The sequence below is a fragment of the Cutaneotrichosporon cavernicola genome (assembly GCF_030864355.1).
Source record: "Cutaneotrichosporon cavernicola HIS019 DNA, chromosome: 2".
Lineage (NCBI taxonomy): Eukaryota > Fungi > Basidiomycota > Tremellomycetes > Trichosporonales > Trichosporonaceae > Cutaneotrichosporon > Cutaneotrichosporon cavernicola.
The window spans coordinates 1236033-1261161 of record NC_083394.1 but is presented as its reverse complement, the minus strand read 5'-3'; the positions used below and the strand labels follow the sequence as shown (position 1 = coordinate 1261161).

Sequence of the window (25129 nt, the reverse complement as noted above, 5' to 3'; positions counted from 1 at the left end):
CCCACCCGGCCAGTGGAATTGTTTCGGCAGATGCGTCAACACCAACAACGATAACCTGGCCTGCGGCTCGTGTTATATACAGGTACGTCACTGCGTTGTTGGGTGCACTAGCTGATTTAGTGTGATGTGGGCAAGAACTGTGTCGGCGGCGTGTGTGTCTAGCCAGCCAAAGTTAGTGGTGCGATTTGAGTAAACACGTTTCATAAACTACCACAAACAATCCCTCAAAACCCATCCAAAAATCCCATACAAACTCTCTAGCACATGTACCGGAAGTGCTGGTTCTGGATGTCCGTGAGGTCCGACGAGCCGGCCAGCTGGTTCTGGTGCTTGCGCTCCTCCTCGGTCATGCCGGACACGGCCAACTCGGCGTCACGCTTGCGGTTCTGGCGCGCGTAGTGCCACCACCAGACACAGGTGTTGACCATGCACAGGATCTGAACAACCGCGCAGACAGTCAGACCCTTGAGGTACTTTGGTCCGTCGGAGGGGCGCATGACCTGCGATCCGATGATGTTGCCGACGCAGTAGACGAGGCTGGGGTTAGCATTCTTCTCACTTTCTGGCCTCGGGTGCGCCGGCTTAGACTCACAGACTGGTGGCGCCGAAGAACGACTTCTTGGTGCGGCCTGCGACGTTGACACTGATCATGGGCCAGGCGAGGATGAACGAGCCGATGCTGTAGACGAGCGAGAACATCCACACACCCCACTTGGCCCACTTGCCGACGTTGGCGAGACCAGCGAAGAGGAGCACGAACACGCAAACGGCCTGCACGATCAGGGCGACGGGGAAACGCATGCGCGGGAAGTAGCGAACTGTCACGGCGCACAAGATGACGCAGACGAACGTGACGCCGTACATGGGAAGCGAGTAGAGGACCGTCTCGAGGCTGGTGAACCCAAAGCCCTTGTAGATGAGGTTCTGGAAGGTCGTGAGAGCGCCGTTCGGGATGTTGCCGAGGAGGTTGAAGAGGAGCGCACACCAGTACTGCGGGTCGACGAGGCACTCGCGGACCTGGTCCCAGCGCCAGGGCGCCTGCTCACCGGAACCAGTCGCATTCTCGACAATACGCGCCTTCGCCATCCGCTTCTCACGCTTGGAGAGCCACCATACCTCGTCAGGCGTACCGCCGAACACGAGGAAGATGAAGCCCATCCCGACCGTGATGGCGCCGAGGAAGAGGTTGATGACGCGCCATGCCGCCAGACCACCCTTCCTGGCCTGCGCGTCGGCGATGAAGTAGATGCCGAGACCGAAGACCATGGCGAAGAACGAGTCTGTCGTTAGCACCAATCAGACGACGACGACTCACTCATGGCATAGTACATGCCCTGGCGCAGGCCCTGCTCTTTGCGCAGGTACCACGACGCTGTGAAGATAGCAAAGCCGGGAGTGACAACCGATTCGAACCATCCCAGCCACACGCGCACCGCCGCGAGCTGCGCGTAGGTGTTGCACGCGCCGAGGCACATGACCATGGAGCCCCACAGGATCGTGCAGACAGCCAGAGCGCGACCGAGAGGGAACTTCTGCAGGAGATACGCCATGGGATACTGAGCGACAGCGTAGCTCATGCTTCGGTCAGCGCTGCCGCAGGAGGTACGCACTAGAAGAAGGAGGTGAGGTTGGCAAACTCCTGCGTAGTAAGGCCCGTGTCCTCCTTGAGTCCGAAGACGACGCCGGACGACAGCGAAGTCTTGTCACTGTACTGAAGACCGTACAGAATCATGAGCATGGGCTGCGGTCAGCGGCGGCGACGAGACGATGGGGCTGAAGAACGAACCATAAGGATAAAATCGACCTTGCGCATGAGGCGCGAGTACTCCTTGGGGGTAAACTCGTCGTGCGCCAGCACGCGGTCCTCGGCCTCGGCGATGACAGCCTCATCGCGCTTCTCGATGGAGGGGCGGGATACGCTGGCCCGGATGGCGTCCTTCTCGTCCATGGTAGAGGAAGGGTAAAGTCAGTGATAAGAGTGAGAAGAAGGATGGGGACAGTCCGAAAGTATGTGGGCAGGCGTTATATAAGTAGTTTTACTTGTTGGCACTCGACGCTGGCCGAGCTGCCGGTAGGACTTAGGCAATAGGCCTTGTCCGATGGATCTCGCCGTAACGAGCTTGCCGACTCATGAACCTCTGGTATCACGCCATCGTCCCCCAGTGATACGGCGCGCTCAAGCATTCGGCGCTACCTTGGGGGCTCCTCCTTCGGGGCTCCTATCTCCTAAATGGAGGACGGTGTTCAAGGAGTATACGGAATTGTCTCTCCAGGATTGACAAACTCTGTTGTGGAGCCTCACGTGCCCATCGTCCCTGAGGGTCGGACCGGTATCTCGCGGGTTGTGGAGTGGCCAAAGGGCCTTTGAGCGCGTAAGCGCATATACCCCTTTGCCAAGATCCGACCCTGGCACGGGATGCTTCGGGATGAACCGAGTGGCGTTCTCTGTTGGATCTCCGAGGCGAGTTTATCAGAGCAGCAGGATGTAGAGGATGTATGAAGAGGATGTAGGGTTGTGGACGTGGATCGCGGAAGATGAAGCATGAGTAGTGACCGCGGCACGTCGGAATGCAGAGAGGATGGCCCATGGGTCTCCATCTCACCACCGCTACATCCGAATTTCACTCATACAATACGCGATGACATACGCCTACTCCGCTTCGCCCGCAAGCGCAATCATGCTGAAGCTGACGTCACCCTCGGCGTTGGGGATATACTTCTCGCGCACAAGCCTGGCGGCGTCGCGCAGCAGGTCGGTGCTAGGCCCGCAGTCGAGCGGGCCGACGCGGTTGCCGTCGAGCTCCACAAGGCGCGTCTCGCCTTTCTCGTTCTTGGCCTGAACGAAGGCGAGGAAGTGGTTGTCGACGTTCTCAAGTGCGTCGCCAGTGGGCACCTCGCTCTGACCGCTCTGAGCGGTGGCAGTGTGTGCCTCGCTAAAGAACTCGGTCTCGTCGAGCAGCTTGGCGCGGGCGAGTGCTGGAGTCAGCTAGCGGGAACGGAGGAAGCTCACGGTCGAGGGGAAGTGAGGCCGCCTTGAACTGCAGGAGCTTGCTGCCTTTCTCGAGGTCACCCTCGGGGAGGTTTAGGAGCGCGTGGAGGAGGCCAATGGAGCCGCAGGCATTTGGGATCTGTGATCAGCCGGCTGGCGATGGGTAGATGTGAGGGCAAAGGGCGAATGAAGACGGAGTGATGACCCACCTGCTGCTTGATGTACCACACGTCGCCTTTGAATCGGTTCCCCTCATCTGCATCGTCCTTGATCCGTACACCCTGCAGCTTGCCGCGGGCAGGAAACAGTAAGAGTACTGCTTTCACGGGCTGCGGAACAAAGGAGAGCATATCCTCGTCGAGCGACCACACGTCCTGGAACGATAAGGGCTGGTCAGGAAGTCCGAGAGGCCGCGCCCACTATCATCAGCACTTTCGCTGGATGTATCGCCGTTGCGACGTCCGGCTGGTCATCCGGTTTCTGACGCCGGACTCGCGATTTGCAATCTAGGCCAACTTACGTCCGTGAACACCTTCTGTCAGCGGGCCAGCTAGAGGGGACGTACCTCAGTCGAGGCCTCGAGTGGGACCCACTTCTGTCGTTGAGCCATTATTTATAGGGTTTTAAGGATGGAGGAAGGGTGTTCTATGGCGAAGAGAATGAAGAACAAGGCAATCCGAGTGTGATGGACGACGCGAAGCGTGGGGTAGGGTGGAGGTGGAGAGAGGTGAGGTCATCGCCATGTGTTCCACTTTCCCACGACTGTCCTCCACACCGACTTGTCAACAAGGCAGCTGGCAGGTAGAGAAAGCAGCTTCAGCATCGCAACCTCTCCCACCTCTTTCCAGGTCGACTTCACGCGTCTCGGAGCGCGTCAACACGCGCCACCCAACACGCTCTGCCCACCCTTTCGTTGCAAAAGATATATTTTGCCTCCCTCCCTGCGTTCTCCTCACTTCACGCGGCCATGTCAAACCTCCCACCAGAAGTCGCGAACAACCCCACCCTCCTCAAGCTTTACCACAAGCAGCAGGAGCACTCAGGACTTCAGGCGCTCAAGGAGGCGACTGAGGGTATGCTCGCCAAGGCGGACAAGCTTGCTGAGCAGAGCAACATGATGGCCGACGGAGGAGAAGGTAGGTCGGAAGGTGCCATGAATAAACCAGCTGACCGCAGCGATTGGGGCCGTGCTCCGGCACTGGACGTATGTGCAAAGCATACTCGACAAGATGAGTGGGTCTGCTCTGGTTTCTTCGGTCTAGCTGACAGGTAGAGCAGTACGCGGTCACAACCGAGGACGAGGAGCCTGAGCCGCTACCCCCGATGGTGCGGCTCGCGTACACGGGCGAAGGAGAGGCTCAGCAGCTGGCGGCTAGGCAGCAGACCCCCCGCAAGCAGTAGTTTTCTCGAACCCATATAGACTGTACCATTTTGTACCACCATTAACATGTTACATTTCATCCGGCATACCCACCCAATTCTAGTGACTACTACATGCGCCCTGACTGGAGTCTGCCTACTGGGGAGGGTCGATGATGACCTTGATGACGGGCTTGCCGTCCTTGTCCTTGCCAGCCTTGGTGATATCAAAGGCCTCGCGCGCGTCCTGGAACTTGTAGCGGTGCGTGACGAGGGGCTTGAGGTCGACAAGGCCGCGCGACACAAGGCTTATCGCGAGCGGGTAGTCGCCCTGACCGTAACGGAAGCTTCCGAGGACACGGAGCTGCTTGGTGACAATCGCGAACATGGGGATGGGGATGGTTGGGGCACCCATGCCGACCTGGACGAACGTGCCGTCGGGTCTGAGGAGGTGAAGGCCGGTGGCAATGCACACAGCAGCCCCCGACGCGTCAATGCAAATGTTGAGGGCGCCAGAGCCAATGGCGGGAATGTCGAGGGCGGCGAGGATCTCAGCCGAGATGCGCTCAGCGTATACGTCCATGTCCTCTCCGTCATTCTTCTTGGGAGGGAGGAAGACGTCCGTTGCAGCGTAGGACTTGGCAAAGTCGAGGCGCTCCTGCTGGATATCGACGGCAACGATCCGCGCAGCACCGAGCGCCTTGGCAACAGCCATGCACAGAAGACCAACCGGGCCAGCACCGAAGATGACAACGTTGTCGCCGCTCTTGCACTTGGCGAGCTTGGAGAGCGAGTGTACGGCAACTGACAGCGGCTCCATCATCGCACCGTCTTCATCCGACACAGCGTCAGGGATGGGGTGCAGCATGTCTGCCACCAGCTTGTCTGTCGTCAGTCATGACGCACGTGTCCTTCTCACAGTAGCGGCAAAGGGTGCCATAGATGTAGGGCGGCGTAGCTGCGAACGTCATGTTCGGGCAGAGCTGGGGTTAGTCACTTCCCCACCGTTCCCACGCCCCCACATTTGCCGACGTTACGCACCTCGTACAGCCCACCCTTGCACATGTCGCAAGTGCGGCAGCCCATACCAGGCTCGAGCGCAACGCGCTGCCCGACCTTGAGGCCGGCGGCCTTAGGGCCGAGCTTGACGACCTTGCCAGAGCTCTCGTGACCGAGACACATGGGCTCCTTGACAACGAAAGAACCGATCTTGCCATGCTGAAGGTAGTGGACATCCGAGCCGCAGATGCCCGTCTTGGCAACCTCGACGAGCACCTCATCGTTCTCGAGCTCCGGGATAGGGCGCTTTGGTCAGCGAAGCCGAGGCTGATATCGACCGCTTACGTTCTCGATTTTGACATCCTCCACACCATGGAGGACGAAACTGGGGTTGTCGGACTTGAGCTGGCACATGGTGATTCGGGAGCAACAGAGAAGAGTTGAGAGAGAGAGATAGAGAGAGAAAAGAGAACGAGTGGGAGGAAGGACGTAGACATCGCATTGTTGGCTGATTGACAGGCTGTTATGCGGCAGATGGCGGATCATCGGCCCGATTCTGACACCCAAAGCATCCTGATTCCGGAGGGTTGTCGGTAAGTTGTCGGATCTCGGAACGGACGTTTGGATACCCAGACGTCATTGGCCATTTCTCACACGATTCATACATCGGTTGACTATCTGTTCAGCATCGCCAGAAGACTGCCCACATCGCCGCCGTTCTTGGGGTCATATCCCTGCTGCTGCGGCGGATGTGATCCGTAGCTGGGCTGAGGACGCGCAGGGCTGTACTCAGGGGCGCCGCCGTAGCCAGAGCCAGGCGGGTATCCCTGCTGAGGCTGGGGCGGGTTGTACATGGGCCGCTGATCGTAAGGCTGGCGCGGAGGGTTGGGGTTGTACCCCTGTTGTCCATGCTGCTGGGGCTGAAGCATAGCGAGGACCTGCGACGGGACCGCAGTATTGGACGCGACAGGCGAATGGTGCGGCGCATAGGAAGGCGCAGGCGCAGGCGGAGAGTGCTGAGGAGGGTAGGACGATGCAGGCGCAGGCGGAGGGTAAGAGTTGGGGGGTGGGCCCGGCGGATAATTCGACGGCGTGTACGATGAGGTCGGCGGTGGGTATGATGAGGACTGAGGGGGATACGAAACAGACGAGTAGGGAACCGGCGATGGGCCGGGAAGGTAGTTCATCGGAGGAGCGCTCGGAGGCGGCCCAGAGTACGAGTCACGGCGCGGATCAAGAGCAAGGCCAGGCGGGGGCGGCCCAGAGTACGAGTCACGGCGCGGATCAGGAGGAGGGCCAGGCGGGGGAGGGCCGCCATATCCCGATCTCGGAGGCGGCGGACCACGAACATCAGGTCCAGCGCCGGGGTTAATGGCTGGGACACTGCCCAGTGACGCAAGCAAATTCTGCACCTTTCGGGCCTCCTCCAGGCGACCGGGATCTTGTTGGGACGGCGGCGGATGAGATGGCGGCGCGTCATTGTAGCGGCCGCCTCCTCCACCGCCGCCGCCGTACCTCCGTGGGGGACTCTGACCACGACGCTCAGGATACCGGTCCGGAAAAAGTTCCGGGTATTCGTGGCTGCGGCCCTCACGATCGAGCAACTCGCGGCGGTTGACGAATGTAGACGAGATTACAGCGTCCGCCCGAACAGGGTCCGGGTTGACTACCTCACCTTCGTCCCAGATGTACTGGAGGTCCAGGGTGCCTCCGCCGAAGGGGCGGCTGGCCATGCGGTCGTGGAAGTCTACAGCCGCTCGGCTGTCGTAGAACTCAACGATTTTCTCGGCAGGGTGGTTCCCATCACGGATGCTTTTGATAGCTCCCGATTGCTCCGCCACTGGACCCAGCTCGTCAGGCTGCAAGGGACGCGGGGGATGGATGCTTGCAAGAAGCGAGCCCTGGTTCTTAGACTGGTCACACGGGCCTTCTCTGTCGTGCTCCTTAGGCAGGCCGAAGTGCACGTCGATCGCGCGTCCATATATCTTGGTCCCGTGCATCTCGCGACGTCCCGCCTCGGCACCGCGGACATCAAACTGCGGTCAGAAGAGCGTTAGATGTCACTCACGAAAGTCACAAAGGCCAGGCCGCGGCGCGAGATCGAGTCAAACAACTCGCGGATCTCACCAAACCGCTCAAAGTCGGCGCGGAACTTGTCTGACGCCGTCTCATACTGACATTAGTGGCGCCTGGAGGATATACGCACAGCAATGTTGCGGACGAAGAGAGTGCGAGAGACGCGCTCGCGCGCCAAGCGCTCCAGACGGACCTGCTTGGATGGATTGGGTCGCACCGGGTCTGGCAGCCCGCGACGCGGGCCGTCGTTGGCTGGGGTAAGGACCGCTCGGAAAGGAGGCTTACGAGGTCCGCGCTCCTGGCGGTCGCGACCATGCGGCGGGTAAGGCTCGTCGCGACGGTCTCGACCGTAGCCTTGGTCTCGATCACGGCGCGGACCAGTGCCATCACGACCACCCCGTCCACCTCGCGGCGGGCCGCCTCGCCGTCCGCGACTCGGGCCCGAGTCGGAATGATTGTCTTGGTAGCTGTGGCCGTAGTCAACCCCGCCGCCGCCGCCGCCGCCGCCGCCGTAAGGAGGGCCGGGGGGCATAGGAGGATACTGCCCAGGATCATCACGGCCATAACGACCTCCACCGCGATCACGGCCGCCGTCACGGGGCCCATTGAAGTTCCCCCGGCGCCCACGGAAGCTCATGATGTCTGGCTGGGTGGATGGGTTCTCAACTGAAGCTCAGAAGGGAGAAGAATGACCTGACGCGAACAAAGATCGGCGAACCAGAACGCGGCCAGGAAAGAATGATGTACTCTGAGTCAGAGAACTCTCAACTGAAGGGGAGGCTGTCCGGTGCTTGATACGACCAGATGGAGATGAGAGGTGATGCCGGGGCACCAGATGACTGTTGATAGCAAACACTCGCTCGTAGTGGATGGATGGTGAATGGAAGCGATGAGGAAGGTGGATGATGGAGAAACAGTAGAATCATCAAATCCCAAACCCCAAACTGATCAAACTGGATCACTCGATGCACTGGCAACTGGACCCAATCCACACAAAGCACGTGGTGTGTGTGCTTTGAATAGCGGAATCAAAATCCGGCCGGCTTTCAGCTTTCAGCTTCCAGGGTGAAGGGAAGATGTCACGTCAAGTTGCCACCCACCCGATGGCCGATGGATCCGGTTGGAGCTCCTATCATCATAATCATCACTTTGTCAACAATCCACCTTCCTCTCACTCCATCACTCCATTCTTCATCAGCAAATAATGGTCAGGACGGCTTCATTCAAGCTCGTGTTACTCGGTACGCACTCATATTCATTTCTAGCTGACGTTTAGGCGAGTCTGCCGTCGGCAAGAGCTCTCTGGTACTCCGCTTCGTAGGTCGGAGTGTATCGCATGAGCACAGCTTCTGACACCTAGGTCCGTAACGAATTCTCCGACTTCCGGTATGTCTCCCCTTTGTCTATTAGTGCGAGTACTAACCAGAAGGGAATCCACAATTGGTACGCCCTGCGTTGCACGAATGGCGAACACAACACTAACTATCAGGCGGTACGTCTCTCGGCTGCCGTCTCGGGTTCTATAGTTGACGCGCAGCCGCCTTCCTTACCCAAACTGTCCCTCTTGACAGCTCGACTAACATCAAGTTCGAGATCTGGGACACTGTGAGCCTACAAGCTGTATGAGAGGCTGACGCACAGGCTGGACAGGAGCGTGCGTCTCCTAGCCTTTCCATACCTTCGTCGCTCACGTCAGGCTACAAGTCGCTTGCACCCATCTATTTCCGAAACGCCAACGCCGCTATAGTTGTGTACGACATCACACAGGTGTGTCTCATGTTTTTTTTCCCTCACTGACTCCAGCCGCCAGAGGTGCGCCCCGAAGCGCGGTAATGCCAAGCTAACGGCAGGGGTCGTTTGATAAGGCCAAGGCATGGGTGCGTGAACTCAAGCGCCAGGCCGACCCGTCAATCGTCATCATGCTCGTCGGCAACAAGGCGGACATGACCTCGCAACGCAAGGTGCCGCGCGAGCTCGCTGCGGAGTTTGCGCGCGATGAGGACTTGCTCTTCGCCGAGGCGAGCGCCAAGACGGGTGACGGCGTCCAGGACTTCTTCATGGAGATTGGTGAGTGGCAGCCAGTCTTGGTATGGATGGCAGCTGACAGCAGCGCACAAGCTTCCTTTGGCCCCAGCCAAGGCGGCTGGTACCGCCGGCGTCCGCGTCAACAAGAAGCCTGCTGAAGAGGCTGCTCCCAGCGCGTGCACTTGCTGAGAACCCGCCTTCCTCGATCTGCTAGACTGGACGACTACTGATAGACGTTGTGTTTTGACCTGCTCGTTGCCATTATAATGATGAATGCGTTAAGCATGGCGGTCGGCGGCGTGGTGGCGATGGAGTGAGTGACCGTCGGCTAGTGTGCAGAGTCGTGGACGGGTAATCGGCCACCTGACCGAAGAATCATCGGGAGCCAGTAACCGCGCAGGAGCGCAAGGGCCGGCCACTCGTTCTAACCACCGCAACCCGTACAGCCACGGACCTCTCGTCATCATTTCACGGAAGTCAACATCTTAAATCTACAACTGCTCCACTACACACCAGCCATCTCCATCCCCTGGCGGTTCTCCGAGTTCATTTAATCGATGAAGAACGACGTCTTCTCGATCCGCGAGCGCAGGTCGTCGTAGTAGAACGCAGGGTCCATGTCGACAGGGATGTGCCCATCGCCAAGCCATGCCAAAGGGTGGTCGTACTCGGGTTCACGCTCGTACTCGTAGTCCTCCCAACGAGGATGACGAAGCGAGAGAATGGCGTGCTGGCTAGATCCCGGCCAGAGAGTACGGATCTTGGCAGCGCCCATCTTGCCGTTCTTGTACCAACTCTTGCACTCCTCGGTGAACACGGTGCGCGCAAAGTACGCGTCGGTGTACCTGAGGAACGACGCGACAGCCTCCTCCTTGACCACGAGCGACTTGTATCCCTCGTTGGCGCACTTGTTAAGCGCCCTGGCCATGTACGCAACCTGCTCTTCCATGATGATGAGCAGCGAGCCAGACCCGACACCCGACTGTGCTCCGAGGATGCTGAAGAAGTTGGGCATTTTGGCGATCGTCGTGGCGAGGTACGTCCTGGCCTCATCCTTCCACGCATCCTGGAGGTTTACGCCGTCAAGCCCAATGATCGGGAATCCGGGAATGCTGGACACGTCGAAGCCAGTGGCGCAGATGATGGCGTCGAGCTCAAACTCCTCTCCCGCCTTGGTGCGGATACCTTTCTCCGTAAAGCACTCGAGGTCATCCCTGACAAAGTTGACATTATCGGCTACCAGCGCGTCCAAGTACCCCGGACCGGGAGTGAGGCGCTTGCACCCAATAGGGAAGGGTGGAATGAGCGTCTCCGCAATATCGGGCTTGCGCGCGAGCTTGCGCCGCATCGTGGCGTCAACGTCGGCTCGTATGGCCGTCTGCATCGCACTCCCCCGGTGCGTGAGATAGTGCACGCTTCCCAGATCGCGCTCGACCATGCGCCTAAACTCGGCATAGAACTCTGTGTCCCTCAGGCGTTCCTTCTCCTCGTCACTGAAGATATCTGGGTCAGCCATATCCAAGGGGAAACGCACGATTCATCCCCTCCTTGGTGTTTGCGCCCAGCTGCGCGAGGACGTCCGGCGAGAACACGCCGGACAGCCACGTCTTGGACCGCCCAAAATTAACGACCTGCTTGGCCCGTTTCTGCATCTCTGGGACGATCTGGATCGCGCTACTCCCCACCCCAATCACGCCGACCGTTTTGTCGCTCCAGTCGACGCCGTCGGCTTCCTCCTTTGCCGAATCCCACCCAGCCGAATGATGAATGATGCCCTTGTAAATCTCGCGACCTGGAATCTTGGGCCACACAGGCTTGGAAAGTGCCCCACCGGCGTACGCGACGAAATCAGCCTTGTCCTCGACCATCTCATCCGTGTCGAGGTTGCGCACGCGCACGAGCCACTTGCCCTCGTCGGGGATCCAAAGCAGCTCCTCCACACTATGCCGCATCTTCATGTACTTCCTCACGCCGTAATGGTCCGCCACGCGGGCGAGGTAGGCTTGGATCTCGCCGCCTGGTGCAAAGAACTTGGACCACTGCGTATTGTCCGCGTACGTGAGCTGGTACGAGTGGGCGGGAATGTCGCACGCAATACCCGCGTACCGGTTAAATTGCCCTAGCATTAGAACTACTGCAGTTGAGACGAACAAAGACCACTTACACACGCCGCCAACGTCATCGGACCGCTCGTAGATCTGCAGCTCGAGGTTGGGCACATGCTGGGGGAGGTAGACGGCCGCGTGGATACCACTAAAGCCCGCCCCGACACACACCACCCGCAGCTTACGGCCGGCATTAATGGGCTTCTCGAGGAGGGGGGGTGCGCCAATGGCCGCCGCGTGCTCGCGCGCCGCTGTCGCGAAGATGCGCGCGCGTTCACGCGCTGCATCGTCGTACGGCATCATCGGCGTGAGACTGGACGCGGACGCGGGCGGGGGAGGGTCGACTGTCATTGTGTGAGCGCGTGAGTGTGTGGGTGTGCTGGGTGTGCTGGGTGGGCAAGTCGCCGCTTATGTACTCTGCGGCAACATTCAGGTGTCCTGAATCACAGCGGTGAGCGATGATGACCAAACCGAGATGATGTCTTGTCTTGGTTGTGCCGATCCCGGCAGCTGCGGGGCCCGGTGGGGAATGGAAACGAAACCATCGGGGCGGGAGCGGGCCGCTTCTCAGTAACAGATGATGCCGTTTCCACCACAGATAACAAGAAACATCGGGATATGAAGTGTAGGAACCGAAACGTTCTATACTATCTCTCGATCAGTTGTCGGGAGTGCCGAGGACCAACATGTATGCGTAGCGAAATTGAGCTGCATGGCCCCCTCGGCCTCCTATCGAGGCGGAACTGCTCCGTCACTTGCTGTAATATATGACCGACTCGGCCATGTCAGGTCGGCCACTTATGCGGCAGCATATGCCCCAACGCTGCATTAGGGCGTCGGCCTCCGTTCTGACCATTCGCTGCTCCTCCTCACCAGCCACCTTGGCAAGTGGAAGGAGCTGACCACATACCAGCTGAGCCCAAAACGGCAGAGACAGCATCTCAGCTGGGGTCTGGGGAGAAGAACGGCGACGTTGCAGTACTGGGCGGATGAGCACAGGCGCTCTGGAGTGGTCGTCCCTGCGAAATCAGACATGCACCTTGAGGAGATTCCAATTGGTCAGAACTAGGCAGTGGCCCAAGCTGTACTGGGCAAGATGCCTCAGAGCCAAGGTTTCACGAATGGTTTCATAACAGAGCCATTCATTGAAATTGAACTCACGCTACCTCACCCCACATCCACCGTTCCCCTGCAGTACCAGAGATGGGAACGGTGCTGAAACGGATGCAAACTTCAATGGCTCTGTGCTCTTGGCAGTAGCAGTGTTGGACTGGCTCAAACCCAAGAGCTGAGCCGTGAGATTTGACTAAGGATAAGGATTAGTTATCCGCGGTAGGAGGGCAGCAGTACCCACCCACTTGTTACTAGCTGGGTCTGAGAGATAGATAGGCAGAGCAGAGTACGACGTCATCCTGCGACGCTCAAGGTTCCATTTCCGCTTTTGACACCACAACGAAACCAGCCCAGACCGTGGAGACCAGTGCCTAGCGTTACACATATCATCACCTGACTGTTTATGCCTTCCTACTCGGCACCGCTTTGCTCGTTGCTGAGATGGACAAGCTCGGTTGCCAGCTGCTAGTTGAAAGATTATTGCATAGTCCCATAGCCACGGCCTACAACTTGTACATACAAGCTCCGATCTCATATTCCCACTGCCAGTCTCCTAATAGGCGACGGCTGTGCGGCTGCGCCCAAACGTGTCGGCGAACTGGCCGGGTGTCTCGGAGTAGTCATACTCGATTTCGCCCTCGCGTGTCTCCGTGTAGTCGTAGCCGTCGTCGGAGGCGTAATCGTCGGGCACGTACTCGTGTTCTTGAGTCATGGGAACTGTAGGCCGGCTAGAGGACCGCTTGGGATACGGGGGGGATGACGGGAGACGGGTTGGCTCTATGGCAGGTTCGGCGAGATCAGGCTCGGCGTGGGTGACCTTTTCGTGCTCAGCCTCAGAGTCTGCGACCTCGCGATGAGTCGGGCCCGGGGCCGGTGCCATCTCATGGACGGGTTGAGGTTGGACGGCGTCCTGCTGCACCTCTGGCTGAATCTCGCTAACTGGTTGAGGCTGGACGACCTCAGCCTCAACGGCCTGAGGAACGGGGGGTGTCTGGGTCGGCTCTGGGCGCTGGTGCCCTGGCTCGTGATGCATCACGGGTTCAGACGGAGGTACTTGATCATGGGTGCTGTAGAACGCGCTGTCTTCACTCGCGCGGATAGGCGCCTCGATTGGAGGGGTCGGCTCGGAATGGGACGCCGAACCCGACTCGCCCGAGGCGCGCTTCGAGCTTGAGCTCGACTCGCCCGAGCTCGCAGCACTCTCACTGGTAGGGACATATGTCGGGACGCTGTAACCAGCCATATTCCGCGTGTCGGCCATGAGGGACCCCGACGGCCGTGTAGTGGAGTGCAGCTTGCGGGTGAATCCCAGAGAAGAGGGAGACGATGGCGAGGCGGTTGGACCCGGCGCGGTAGCGACCGCCGGATTCACGGGGGTCGCTTTGATCACGGGGACGGGCGGCGGGTCGCTCGGGGGCTGTGTAGCATCCGGCATCGACTTTGATGGCGTGAGGAACGTGACCTTGGGCACTGCCGGGGTTTCTAAGGACGCAGTGCTCTTGCCCGCGTCGGCAAAGTTGACGTCGAAGCGGGACGCCATCGGGGTGGTGTTCAGCTTGAGGTCGAGGCGGGGAGGGAGGGCCGAGACGCGGTGGTCGGCACGCAGGTCGTATCGCTTGCGCCGAAAGACGCGGTTCCACCACGGCCGGGAATCGATTGCTGGTGTGAGCTCAACCTCGGAGGTGGCTGGGAGGGGGTTAGCTCACTCATTTTGTTATAGTAGCCTTGGGTGAGTGGTGGAAGGGAAAGGGGGGCATGTTGTCTGTGGGGATCTCACGGTCTTAAAATACAACGGCGCAGGTGCGCCATGGCTGGATGATGAGGAGAGCAACAGAGGCGGCGTGCCTGTGTTGTTGCAGGGCGAGGCTGGGGGGAGGTATTTGAGTTGACGCACCGGTTGCGGCGGGCAACACGTAACGCTCGAGCTTGTGAGATGCCTCACATCGCGCCTCTGCCGTAACCCACCTATTCATCTCATCTTACCCAAGGGGACAAAAGGTAGTCGACCTCGACTTGGCCAATTGAACGCACAGTTCGTGCCTGGAGCTAAACAGCTCAGACGGAGTTGGCGTGGCGGTTTCGGCTTGTCATTAGCTGCTCGGCTCCACTGCCCACCGAATCCGGCATGTCTCTTGTTCAATATGCCCTCGAATTTGCCCAATGGAGGGTTTGAGGAGGCAGATTGTCCCTCGTAGGCCTACGTGCGCTGAGCACATGTTCAAAAGCCTGGTTCTTGATGTTTGGGCAGGGAAGAACCGATAAGTCGAATGCCTGAAGGAATACCTGAGCGCAGGGTGCAAGTGTTCCCGTTGAGCCGGTTCTGTGTTCCCGCAGTGCCGGAGATTCTACCGTTCAGCTTGAGCTGGCAAGGTTGAGGGCAGCATTATCCACTGCCGAAAGTGTCCCAGTAAAACCTCGAGACAAGCTTCATTCAGGTAAACCTGGTTACACATGGTGGTGGGGTCCTGAAATGGAACACTAGTCCAGTACTTGTGACCCCTATGCGCGCAAGCGTGGGGTACGTGGGACAGGTACTCTTGAGTCTGTACAGTATCTCTTGAGCTTGTACATGGCGCTCTGGGGTATATCTGGTTCAGACTTGGTGATTGAGGTGGTTTGTGAGTTTCGAAGCGTGAGGGGTAAATGAATCGGTGCGGGGTGCGATTAGATACCCAAAGAATCAAAAAAGTGCCTGGGACCAAACATGTCCTTCTGTGCTTCTCCAAGATCGAATTGTCTGCAGTATCCGTCTTCTCAAAGTGCTCCACAGGAAATCCAAACTACTTATTCACCTAGAACACCTTCCCGAGTCCATACGAGATCACTGTACCAGCGCCTCCAATGGGGAACAACCAGGCTGGCCCCAGTTATCGGACACTGGGCTGGCATGAGGGATTAACCTACTCTGTGCCAACCACAATTAGCCACCATGTCTGCATGCCCACTATCACGCCGACGCCATCCCACCGCCTGCCATTCCCGCATTACCAACTTCCGCCTGCCCCCACAGCCTCCGCAGCTCCAGGCCCCCACGCCGCCCACAACCGCCCACGATACCTGCTCCATACCCTCCACCGCCGCCACCTCCGCTCCCGTGCCCGCCTACGTGGCTGCCATATGCACCGTCGTAGCTGTCGCTGCCCGTGCCGGCCTGAGTGCGCCGCACGGAGGGCCGGAGTGGTACAGTTGCCGGGTATCCTGCTTCGTGGGGTTCCCGTTCGCGCGCGACGGCAGCGGACTGACAACTTGGTGGGCTCTACAGTGGGGTGGTTGCGCGGGTACCTTGCTCCGGGGTGAACCGGTTTTCCAGCTGTGCACCGATTCAGGCGAGGAGTGGAGTAGCCGGCAAGCTCGCTTGTGGAGAAACGTGCGCTGATGGAGTGGTGAGCAGTGCAACACTTGCTGCCGAAGCCGAAGCGTTATCTATGCATTCCACGGAGATCGCCGGAACAGTTCCCGCTTCCAGTTTCGAGCGGTACCGCAACCGACGCTTCTCTTGCGACCTAGCGGCAGTGCAGGAAGCTGTGCATCCTTCTTCTGAAAGGGACCGTGCGGTTTCATGCTACCATTCCGTTGTCAGTGCTCGCCTGCACCGATGAGGACTGTTTGAAGGATATATAGGCCACCTGAACACAACACCCCTTTTCATCCAGAGTTCTCAGAAATGACCCATAATGAAAACCCCGTATCTAGTGAGTGCCCAAGGTTGGTCGGCTAACCCCAGTCCTTCGCAGTTGGATTTCTCGCCTCTTCTGCCGCAAGCCCAAGAAAGCCAAAGGGCCCAAGACGCTCAAGGTCAAGCGTCGCTACTGGGGCAGCGATGGCGGAGGTGGTGATGACGGCGGTGGTGGTGACGGCGGTGGTGGTGACGGCGGCGGCGGGGGTGACGGTGGTGGCGGGGGTGGTGGCGGCGATTGAGGGGTATGTTAAACCCCAACCATCGTCTTTCTGAGTCAAACTTTACCTTTGTTTGAAGCAGCCCTGTTATACTCTGTCGCGCACCCCGCGCTTAAGGACGTGTCTCCCCCACGTCCTGGTATCTTTGTATAGCCGGATGCATGGCTGTTGCGATCCCAGCGAGCCGTAAAGTATCAGAAGGCCATCTTGTTGGCGTAACTGCATGTTTTCCACCCGGGACAGTGACAGTCCCTGGCGTCAACTTGGATATTGTTTCGCGCTGTTCAGGACGTATCGGCGCAGCGGCAACCGCTGGGTATGAGGCTGTTTCCGGTGTACTCTCACTCTGGTGGTTGGAGCCTTAGGGCTATGGTGAGCAACAGCCTCCTCCGCCACCGCCGCCGCCGTCCCATCCCCACTGCCACCAACGCCACGTCTTCAGTGAACGACCACTCCAAGCTGGGGCAAGCTTGGGCACCTTGCCCTCGGCTCTCCCTGTTCGATAGCCGGGAATCCTACTGCTGGATGCAGACCCCTGGAGCCACTCAACGGTCACGCGGACAGTTTGGATCGCGTTGCTGCTCTGGAGGGATGCGCACAACTTCAAGCGGTGCCGCCGAAGCGGTGTCGTCGACCAAGCTGATGCACGGACGCGCCACAGCCCCCAGGGAAGTTTCGGTCGGACTGCAACGTCAATTCAGTAAAAAAGAAGCATGATTTGTCTTGGATTGCCGGTTTCGAGTCAAGTGGTATGCTTTCGGGAGTCCCATAACCAAGGCCTGGATGGATTAACATGGAGTAACGGCAATACCGCATCAAACGATCCAGAAGGTATTCCAGCTCCCGATGATAGTGGAGAGGCCTGAAAACGCATGGTGGAGGAAGAGCCTCAGAGCTAGAGAGAGGCGAGGGGCGGTCCGAGCGGTTCTGAGCTTTGGGACTGGCCCAGGGGTAGTGGCCGGCGAAGGGTTGAAACGGCCTGACAGTCTTTGACTATGCAAGTCGCGCTTGCGGGTATGTGTGTGGCAAACGGCCCCGCGATGGCCCTGGGTCTGACCTTCCAGATGCGGTTAAATAGCCACACCGCAGTAGCAGACACTTCTCTCCACACTGAGAACTCGATACTCAGAACTCGACACTCAGAACTCGACACTCAGAACCTCAGAACATACGAACGATGGGTTAGGCGACCTTCCATACCGGTGCTGATACAGGTTGCCTCTTTTGGTGCGGAACCAACCGTGGCCACGAGGTTGGCCACCCCGCTCCAGCCCAGAATCGGAGGAGGGTCAGGCGGCGGCGCAGACGGCATCGGCTGGCGCGGGAGGACAACGAGGACGGCACCCACGGTCGCGGTTGCGGCAATGCCGGTTGCTGGCAGACCGTCGTACAGTTCTTCATAGTCGTGAGTTGTCGCGCCGGGGAGACTGACTCCAGCTCATACCTATTCTTGCCTTTTAGCAATGAGTTGGCGGGCGGTGGTCGATACTTGTTGTGTGTGCTGTAAAATATGCGAAGCGGTAGTCGATCCGTGCGGGTGGCAATCGTCCAGGAAAAGGCCAGTCTGAGAAGAATAGGAAGCATGGAAAGTTGACAAATGTCTCGAGAGAAAACTCAATATGGCGACATGACCCACAAACAACTGGAGCACTGCATTCCCCGAGCTGTTCCTCCAATGTCCAGCCGTCGGTGTTTAACAACCTCGACCGTCTCGACCATGTGGAACGCTGATCTGAGATCAGTTCTGCGTATGAGCACGTACGAGGCGACTACACCACCGCAACCTCGGTGTCCTCGGCGACTACCACCTCGACTTGGTCGCCCTTTTTCTCATTGGTCTCGACCTCGTCCTCCTCTGTCGTCAGCGCAACCCACCACCCAGACCCACTAAAGACGTGCAGCACGGCATGCCGAACTTCCATCCAATTATACACTCCATGCCTCCGCCATCCGGCCGTCTCACAACTCTCCGACCACGAATGTACCCGTCCTCCAAAACATTGCCTGGCGATCCCCTCTACGCGGGCGAGGTAATCGTCCGGTCCGCCCGCACCCGGTGTACGCGGCTCCGATGTAGGTCCATGCAATGTAGCTGAGAAACGGAGGAAACGCCTTCCATCAAGAGGTACCCAGGGATGTTCACCAGCGACGTCGAACACGATTCCCCCGATGCCCTGGAACGACGGATCGTCACGGACGTTCGGGTCGTTTGCGTACTCGGAGCGGATCGCGGATAGGAATGCGGCGTACCGGTCCATATCATTTGCTGTGAGGGAAGGAGAGATGTCGAAACCCTCCTCGATTTCCGGCTGGGTTAGCTATATTCAGTCACACTCACGCCTTTGGGCACTGGAGTCTGGCTCAGCGAACGGAGGGGGGAGAGGATGGGTGATTCGAGTAGCGACCTCATGTTAGTGGGTGGGGGGAAACTGGTCCAAGAGAGTGGGGTTATGTAGGATTCCACTTGGTGAGCCAAGACCAAGAGATCAGACGTCGGTGGCGCAGGCCAAGAGATGGGGCGTGGAGGCCACGGGATACCACCGTTCTGACCTGGCAGGCCGTTCCATTGCGTCACCAGGTTCGCACAAAGCGGTAGACCTCTTGGCATTGCCCCGCTTACTGTCGGGGCATGCTTGGCTAGTCTTGACCAGACTTGACAATAGCTGGGCGTCTGGAAAGACCCATCGCCAAGAAAGTCGAGATGGCGAAAACATGAGGCCGGTGTGGCGCGGATTGTGGCGGATTGGTGATCGACGTTTTCGGGCTACACCCGGCGGGATTCGCGGTGTCAGTGTCTGTGGCGATGCTCACATCATGCATTCACAACCCTTTCCACACCTCTCCTCGCACTGAATCGGCAAACCCCAAGTCTGAGTGGCCATCCATGCTTCCAGCTACAAAGCTCCTGGCTCAATGGGGGAACTGCAGCCTGGCTGACGAGGATGTGGAGACGGCAGACTATTGACGGCAGGTCGCACTTACTTGACCGCGATGCTTATCAGCAGTGGCGACTCCCTTGGGCCCACACTGAGCGAGTGACAGTGTTGTGAGTGGCGAGGGAAAGGTGATGGCCTCGCAACGATGGCTAGGTTTCGCACCGTTGCATCTGGCCCACTAAGCCTCAACCCTTAACCCACTGCGACCTCGATACGATGTCGGTCCGCGTCTAGTCGATGCTCCGGATACTGCACTGACCAGCCGGCCATCAGCTGATGTCTTGTCTCAGCTTGACATTCCTCGTTGATCCCCTATTGACCAGTAGAACATCGACGATAAGAACTCCAACTTGCTAGGCCGGTCGGAGCATGTTGATGACGTCGTAGATGTACAGCGTACCTCACCGTTGTCCAGTTGTAGCGAAGCTATTCATATATTCAGTTACTGTTCCTAATCGAATCACGTGGGTGGTGAGGAGCAGTAGTGACAACGTTTGACAAGGGGCGTTGTCGCAGAATCTTAATACTCGTGCGTACCTCGATACGATATCGGTCCGTGTCTAGTCATGTTCCGGATACTGCACTGACCAGCCGGCCATCAGCTGATGTCTTGTCTCAGCTTGACATTCCTCGTTGATCCCCTATTGACCAGTAGAACATCGACGATAAGAACTCCAACTTGCTAGGCCGGTCGGAGCATGTTGATGATGTCGTAGAGGCACAGCTTACCTCATGCTCCGAATACTGCACTGACCAGCCGGCCATCAGCTGATGTCTTGTCTCAGCGTGGCATTCCTCGTCGATCCCTATTTACCAGTAGAACATCGACGATAAGAACTCCAACTTGCTAGGCCGGTCGGAGCATGTTGATGATGTCGTAGAGGCACAGCTTACCTCATGCTCCGAATACTGCACTGACCAGCCGGCCATCAGCTGATGTCTTGTCTCAGCGTGGCATTCCTCGTTGATCCCCTATTGACCAGTAGAACATCGACGATAAGAACTCCAACTTGCTAGGCCGGTTGGAGCATGTTGATGATGTCGTAGAGGCACAGCTTACCTCATGCTCCGAATACTGCACTGATCAGCCGGCCATCAGCTGATGCCTTGTCTCAGCGTGGCATTCCTCGTCGATCCCTATTGACCAGTAGAACATCGACGATAAGAACTCCACCTTGCAAGGCCGGTCAGAGCATGTTGACCGTTGTAGCGTTGTAGCGAAGCTCCTCATATATTAAGTTACTTGTTCCTAATCGAATCATGTGGGTGGTGAGGAGCACTAGTGACAATGGTTGACAGGGGGGCGGTGTCGCAGAATCTTAATACTCGTGCGTATCTCGACTCTTTAATACATGCATGCACGTTCGTCATTCGTCTTACCTCGGGTTAAGCGTGCGTGCCCGTTCTGATGCCGAGTGCGTGGCCCGTCCACAGATCAGCTGAGTGGTAGAGCTCCACCTCGGGCAAACAAACCGCAGATCAGCTGAGTCGTGTGGCAGAGGGTGGCAAAAGCAAGACTGAAAAGCATAAATAAAGCCCACAGCCGACTAATATTCGACGGGTACCAACAACAACATGACCAACATCTTTCACCGCCTGTTTAAGCACAAGGCCAAGGCCGACATCAGCCAGGAGCACATGTCCGAGAGTAAGAACGCCATGGCTTCTGAGCAATTCAAGCAGCCACACCAGGCCATCAAGCCCGAGTGGCGGGACACACCCAAGCCAATGAGGGAGAAGACCCTCATGAGGGAGAAGACCCTCGCCCAACCCAACGCCATTGGCAACAGAACAGTTGTAGCCGCCCCGTCATCAGCAGGCGCACCCGCGATGACGTATTGGTCGGTGTCCTCTTACCAGGACAGTGGATACGGCGGACACGGAGGTGGATACGGCGGCTCTGGCGGCGATGGTGGTGGTGGCCACAGCGGTGGTCATGGTGGTGGTGGCCACAGCGGTGGTCATGGTGGTGGTGGCCACAGCGGTGGTGATAGCGGTGGTGGCGGCGGCGGTGGTGATAGCGGTGGTGGTGGTGGTGGTGGTGGTGGTGGTGGTGGCGGCGGCGGTGGTGGTGGTGGCGGTGATGGCGGCTGAGATTAGGACGCGAAACCTTGACCAATTGATTCAACTTGTAAGAAATTTCTAAATATTTTATCTGCTCCATTTTGAAAGAATCAATGCACATATGAAACTCTGGGCCCTTCAAAGCCCAAGCGCGCGGGCTTCCAAGCTGTCCACTACTGTACCGACGATAAGAGTTGGCAACCCAAAGGTGAAGCTGCCAATGTACAGCTTGTCTATTGCCTATTGTCTATTCTCTGACCGGTTTACGTTCAAGATGGCCTGTGCCTGTGTGCAGTAGGGCCATGAGGTCTGTGATCATCTTCGCAGACCGCAGGTTGCTTCACGATGCATTGCACGTTCATCGCCACATCTTCGGCCGGACCAAGCTGCGCATGCAAGCGACAGATGGTTGCCATCCACAGTTCGTAGTCGGAACGTGCTCGCAATGAGGCAGTATTGAGAATAAATACATTCCATCAAACCCACATCACCACAGCTACACCACAACTATGGCGAGCGACCTCTTCCTCCGCCTCTTCGGGGGTAAGCACATTCGGAGCCCGATGAGTCTGACGAGAAGAAGGTCAAGGGCAAGAGCAAGGGCAAGTCCAAGCAGCCCACCGAGAAACCAAGCCCAAGCAGCCCACCGGCAAACCAAGCCCAAGCCCAAGCAGGCGAACCCCAACCGTACCCCTCCCAAGAACAAGCAGCAAAAGCGAAAGCCACAATCCAAACAGAACAAGCCCAAACCAACCCAACCTGGCCAAGAAAGGCAAAAAGGACGGGATCTTCCCCAGAACCTACACCCGTAGGAAGCTGACGGCTGGGCTCGCAAACAACCCCCGGTTAACCAGGGGAACAGGGTCGGCGGAGACAGAGGGGGCGGGAACAGGGGGGACACCGGGGGACTGGCAACCACGGACCACACGCACAACCATCTCGACCACACCCACCACGACCAGGCCCTCCCTTATCACGACGACGACGACCTCCATTCTCACGGCTAGGACCTCCACGGCCACACCCATCACAACCCCACGGATTCGAGCTACCATTGCATGGACTCGAACCTGTGCGACATGGACAATACCACGCCCGCAATCACGGATACGTACACGCCTTATACCTATACTGCCCGTCCAGCTGGAACGACTATGGTGGTGACTCTGGCGGCGGCGGTGGCGGCGACTGAGACCGCCAGGAGGTTCTCGATCGCGGACAGATCACTTCATCGAAACCCTCCTCGGCTCCATTCGGTGTTTGTGTATGCAGCCATGAATCGTGATGTCTCCCATTACTCCAAGACTTGGCCATACCAGCTACGTCAGTCAGTTTAGTGCGAAACGTGACAAACCATTCGCTGGTTAAGCTTAGTCATAATCATACTGTAATCAGCCATATTAATGTGTGCCTCGGTGACGTCAGAGTCGCCGAACCTTGCCACTCTTTTATCAACCCGGCCATCACCGGCCATCACTCAATCTCATCTCTCCATCTCACCCACATTTCACAACAATGCGCCCATCACTATGCCTCGCCCAACTCAGCAAGGTCTTCAAGCTCCCTCCTATGGGAAAGTCATGGCCCGGTCCCGGACCCTTTTTATACGTCATGTTCCACCGGGACAACTACCCTGCTGGGAACGGTAACCTCGCTCCCGATCCCAAACTCCTCGAGGGACGAGTACTCGGAAACGACTTTACCCGCAAAGATGGATGGAGTATGTACATGGGTAACGAGGTGCCTGGCTTTCCTGCCCACCCGCACCGGGGGATGGAGACAGTGACGATTGTGCGCCAAGGCATGATCGATCATGGCGACAGTACGGCAAGCGGAGCGCGATATTCGGTCGGCGACGTACAGTGGGTCACGGCAGGTAAGGGGGTTGTCCATTCGGAAATGTTCCCCCTCTTAAACGAAGGAGAGAAGAACACGCTCGAGTTATATCAGTTGTGGTTGAACCTGGCTGCAGAGGACAAGGACGCCGACCCCGAATTTGTCATGATGTGGCGGGAGGCCATCCCACATCTCGAGAAGGATGGGTCGATCGTACAAGTCGTCGCTGGGGAATATGGGGGCGCATCCCCGCTGGCACCGCCCAAGAGCTCCTGGGCAGCCCGGGCGAGTTCAGACGTCGCAGCATGGTTTATCGACATGCAGCCCGGCGCGACGACCACCTTGCCCTCGACGAATACACCACAAACCGAACGCACCGTGTATGTGCACGCCTGCACGCCCGGTCCAGATGGGCCAGAGAAGACGGTGGATGGGGTGAAAGTACAAGTCGGCGACGAGTGGGTGCCAGACTGGCATGCGCTCAAGATGGCTCCTGGCAGCGCCGAGGTCGTCCTCCGTAACGGATCGCAACCGGCCCGCGTGCTCGTCCTCCAAGCCGTGCCTATCGGTGAGCCTGTTGCTGTCCGCGGCCCATTCGTCATGAATACCGAGCAGGAGAATCTCGACGCGTTCGCAATATACCGCAAGACGAAATTTGGCGGGTTCCCATGGCCTACAGACAAGCCGACGTACGGCGACTCACCACGGTTCGCGCAGTACCGCGGTGGACCGCGGGAGGAGCCAGGCAAGAAGTTTGCCGCGTACTAGACAGGTTTGTAGAGCTGACGCCAAGCCCGTTCCTTTTGTACTGTTACAGTTGATGGATTCGTACTTTATCCGATGGGGCCTCGGGCCAGGGCGCATGTTTTCCCGACCCTACCCTGCCCGCGCACCTGGTGAAGGGAGCCACCAGTAAAGCTCAAACCTTGCCAAAGACATCACAATCGTTACCTATCAGGCACTTTGTGGGCTCACAATGTTGGTCAGGCCGGTCCCCGACCCACCATTTGTCTGCGCTTGCCGTTACTTGTTGCTCGGCAGCCTGATGCTACTACCCATCACAGCAGTTATCCGAGTCAACCTGAATAAAGTTACTTGAGCGAGACCCAGCTCCCTGGCCCTACTCTCGTTGCAGTGTCGGTTTGCTTCCGCGGTATCCTTTCACACCAATGTCGTATGAGCATATCATCTCTCTTTCTCGACGTGCATCTGTTGCATGTTCTATTCATTCTGAACGACTACCTCGCCAACTCGCTAGATCGCCAGAAGTCGGTAGGACGGTTCCCTGGCGGGACTGTGGATCAGACTACTTTGCAAAAGCGTCGAATCCCAAACAACAGCGCCCGAGGCCATTGTCACCAAAGTTGGTGCACGGACCATTGCTGCCCTCGATTGTGTACGTGGGATGCGAAACACCCGGGTCTCTTACGTCTTACCCTGCAAAGATATGTGTTTGGTGCACCCAAGAAAGTGTGACCCGACCCAAGCCAACCAATTGTCAACAAGGGAACAAAGGGCGATTACAGATTTCATGACCTCTTAAAGAGCCTTTTGAGGCAAACGATAAAATAACAGCTGGACCGAATTGACTGATCATCACGTCCATCATATCATGCACATCGGTTACCTTGTTCAGGCACTAGTACATCCAGGCACCTCCCGGGGTATCACCACTTTAGAACTCGTTTAATGCCGATCCATCCAACTTTCACTTGCTCTTTGATCTAGCT

The 25129-nt window shown here is 57.9% G+C and overlaps 10 protein-coding genes across 10 annotated transcripts; 3 read left to right on the top strand and 7 right to left on the bottom strand.

The window, feature by feature from the left end:
* Positions 1-257: 257 nt before the first annotated feature.
* On the bottom strand, positions 258-1948 carry CcaverHIS019_0204860 (uncharacterized protein; the record flags this gene model as incomplete). The annotated part of the gene is made up of 5 exons (XM_060597503.1): positions 258-537; positions 593-1280; positions 1316-1578; positions 1611-1741; positions 1787-1948. 5 exons carry the CDS (start codon positions 1946-1948, stop codon positions 258-260), a joined length of 1524 nt encoding a protein of 507 aa, XP_060454390.1.
* Positions 1949-2650: 702 nt separating this feature from the next.
* Positions 2651-3599, bottom strand: YUH1 (uncharacterized protein; the record flags this gene model as incomplete). The annotated part of the gene is made up of 5 exons (XM_060597502.1): positions 2651-2976; positions 3011-3128; positions 3199-3408; positions 3510-3521; positions 3555-3599. 5 exons carry the CDS (start codon positions 3597-3599, stop codon positions 2651-2653), a joined length of 711 nt encoding a protein of 236 aa, XP_060454389.1.
* Positions 3600-3956: 357 nt separating this feature from the next.
* DAD2 (uncharacterized protein) lies at positions 3957-4390 on the top strand (the record flags this gene model as incomplete). The annotated part of the gene is made up of 3 exons (XM_060597501.1): positions 3957-4125; positions 4166-4222; positions 4263-4390. 3 exons carry the CDS (start codon positions 3957-3959, stop codon positions 4388-4390), a joined length of 354 nt encoding a protein of 117 aa, XP_060454388.1.
* Positions 4391-4505: 115 nt separating this feature from the next.
* Positions 4506-5761, bottom strand: CcaverHIS019_0204830 (uncharacterized protein; the record flags this gene model as incomplete). Its single annotated transcript, XM_060597499.1, has 4 exons — positions 4506-5233; positions 5268-5331; positions 5390-5653; positions 5693-5761. The coding sequence occupies 4 exons, from the start codon at positions 5759-5761 to the stop codon at positions 4506-4508; spliced, it is 1125 nt and encodes a 374-aa protein (XP_060454387.1).
* Positions 5762-6021: 260 nt separating this feature from the next.
* On the bottom strand, positions 6022-8060 carry CcaverHIS019_0204820 (uncharacterized protein; the record flags this gene model as incomplete). The annotated part of the gene is made up of 3 exons (XM_060597498.1): positions 6022-7383; positions 7416-7520; positions 7554-8060. The coding sequence occupies 3 exons, from the start codon at positions 8058-8060 to the stop codon at positions 6022-6024; spliced, it is 1974 nt and encodes a 657-aa protein (XP_060454386.1).
* Positions 8061-8627: 567 nt separating this feature from the next.
* YPT52 (uncharacterized protein) lies at positions 8628-9637 on the top strand (the record flags this gene model as incomplete). Its single annotated transcript, XM_060597497.1, has 10 exons — positions 8628-8664; positions 8700-8740; positions 8784-8809; positions 8853-8866; positions 8961-9028; positions 9065-9077; positions 9120-9190; positions 9227-9235; positions 9274-9490; positions 9534-9637. The coding sequence occupies 10 exons, from the start codon at positions 8628-8630 to the stop codon at positions 9635-9637; spliced, it is 600 nt and encodes a 199-aa protein (XP_060454385.1).
* Positions 9638-9998: 361 nt separating this feature from the next.
* Positions 9999-11904, bottom strand: CcaverHIS019_0204800 (uncharacterized protein; the record flags this gene model as incomplete). The annotated part of the gene is made up of 3 exons (XM_060597496.1): positions 9999-10951; positions 10983-11567; positions 11613-11904. 3 exons carry the CDS (start codon positions 11902-11904, stop codon positions 9999-10001), a joined length of 1830 nt encoding a protein of 609 aa, XP_060454384.1.
* A 1315-nt stretch (positions 11905-13219) lies between these two features.
* Positions 13220-14376, bottom strand: CcaverHIS019_0204790 (uncharacterized protein; the record flags this gene model as incomplete). The annotated part of the gene is made up of 2 exons (XM_060597495.1): positions 13220-14325; positions 14373-14376. 2 exons carry the CDS (start codon positions 14374-14376, stop codon positions 13220-13222), a joined length of 1110 nt encoding a protein of 369 aa, XP_060454383.1.
* Positions 14377-18332: 3956 nt separating this feature from the next.
* Positions 18333-18973, bottom strand: CcaverHIS019_0204780 (uncharacterized protein; the record flags this gene model as incomplete). Its single annotated transcript, XM_060597494.1, has 3 exons — positions 18333-18418; positions 18707-18872; positions 18902-18973. 3 exons carry the CDS (start codon positions 18971-18973, stop codon positions 18333-18335), a joined length of 324 nt encoding a protein of 107 aa, XP_060454382.1.
* Positions 18974-23078: 4105 nt separating this feature from the next.
* Positions 23079-24167, top strand: CcaverHIS019_0204770 (uncharacterized protein; the record flags this gene model as incomplete). The annotated part of the gene is made up of 1 exon (XM_060597493.1): positions 23079-24167. The coding sequence occupies one exon, from the start codon at positions 23079-23081 to the stop codon at positions 24165-24167; it is 1089 nt and encodes a 362-aa protein (XP_060454381.1).
* Positions 24168-25129: the final 962 nt, after the last annotated feature.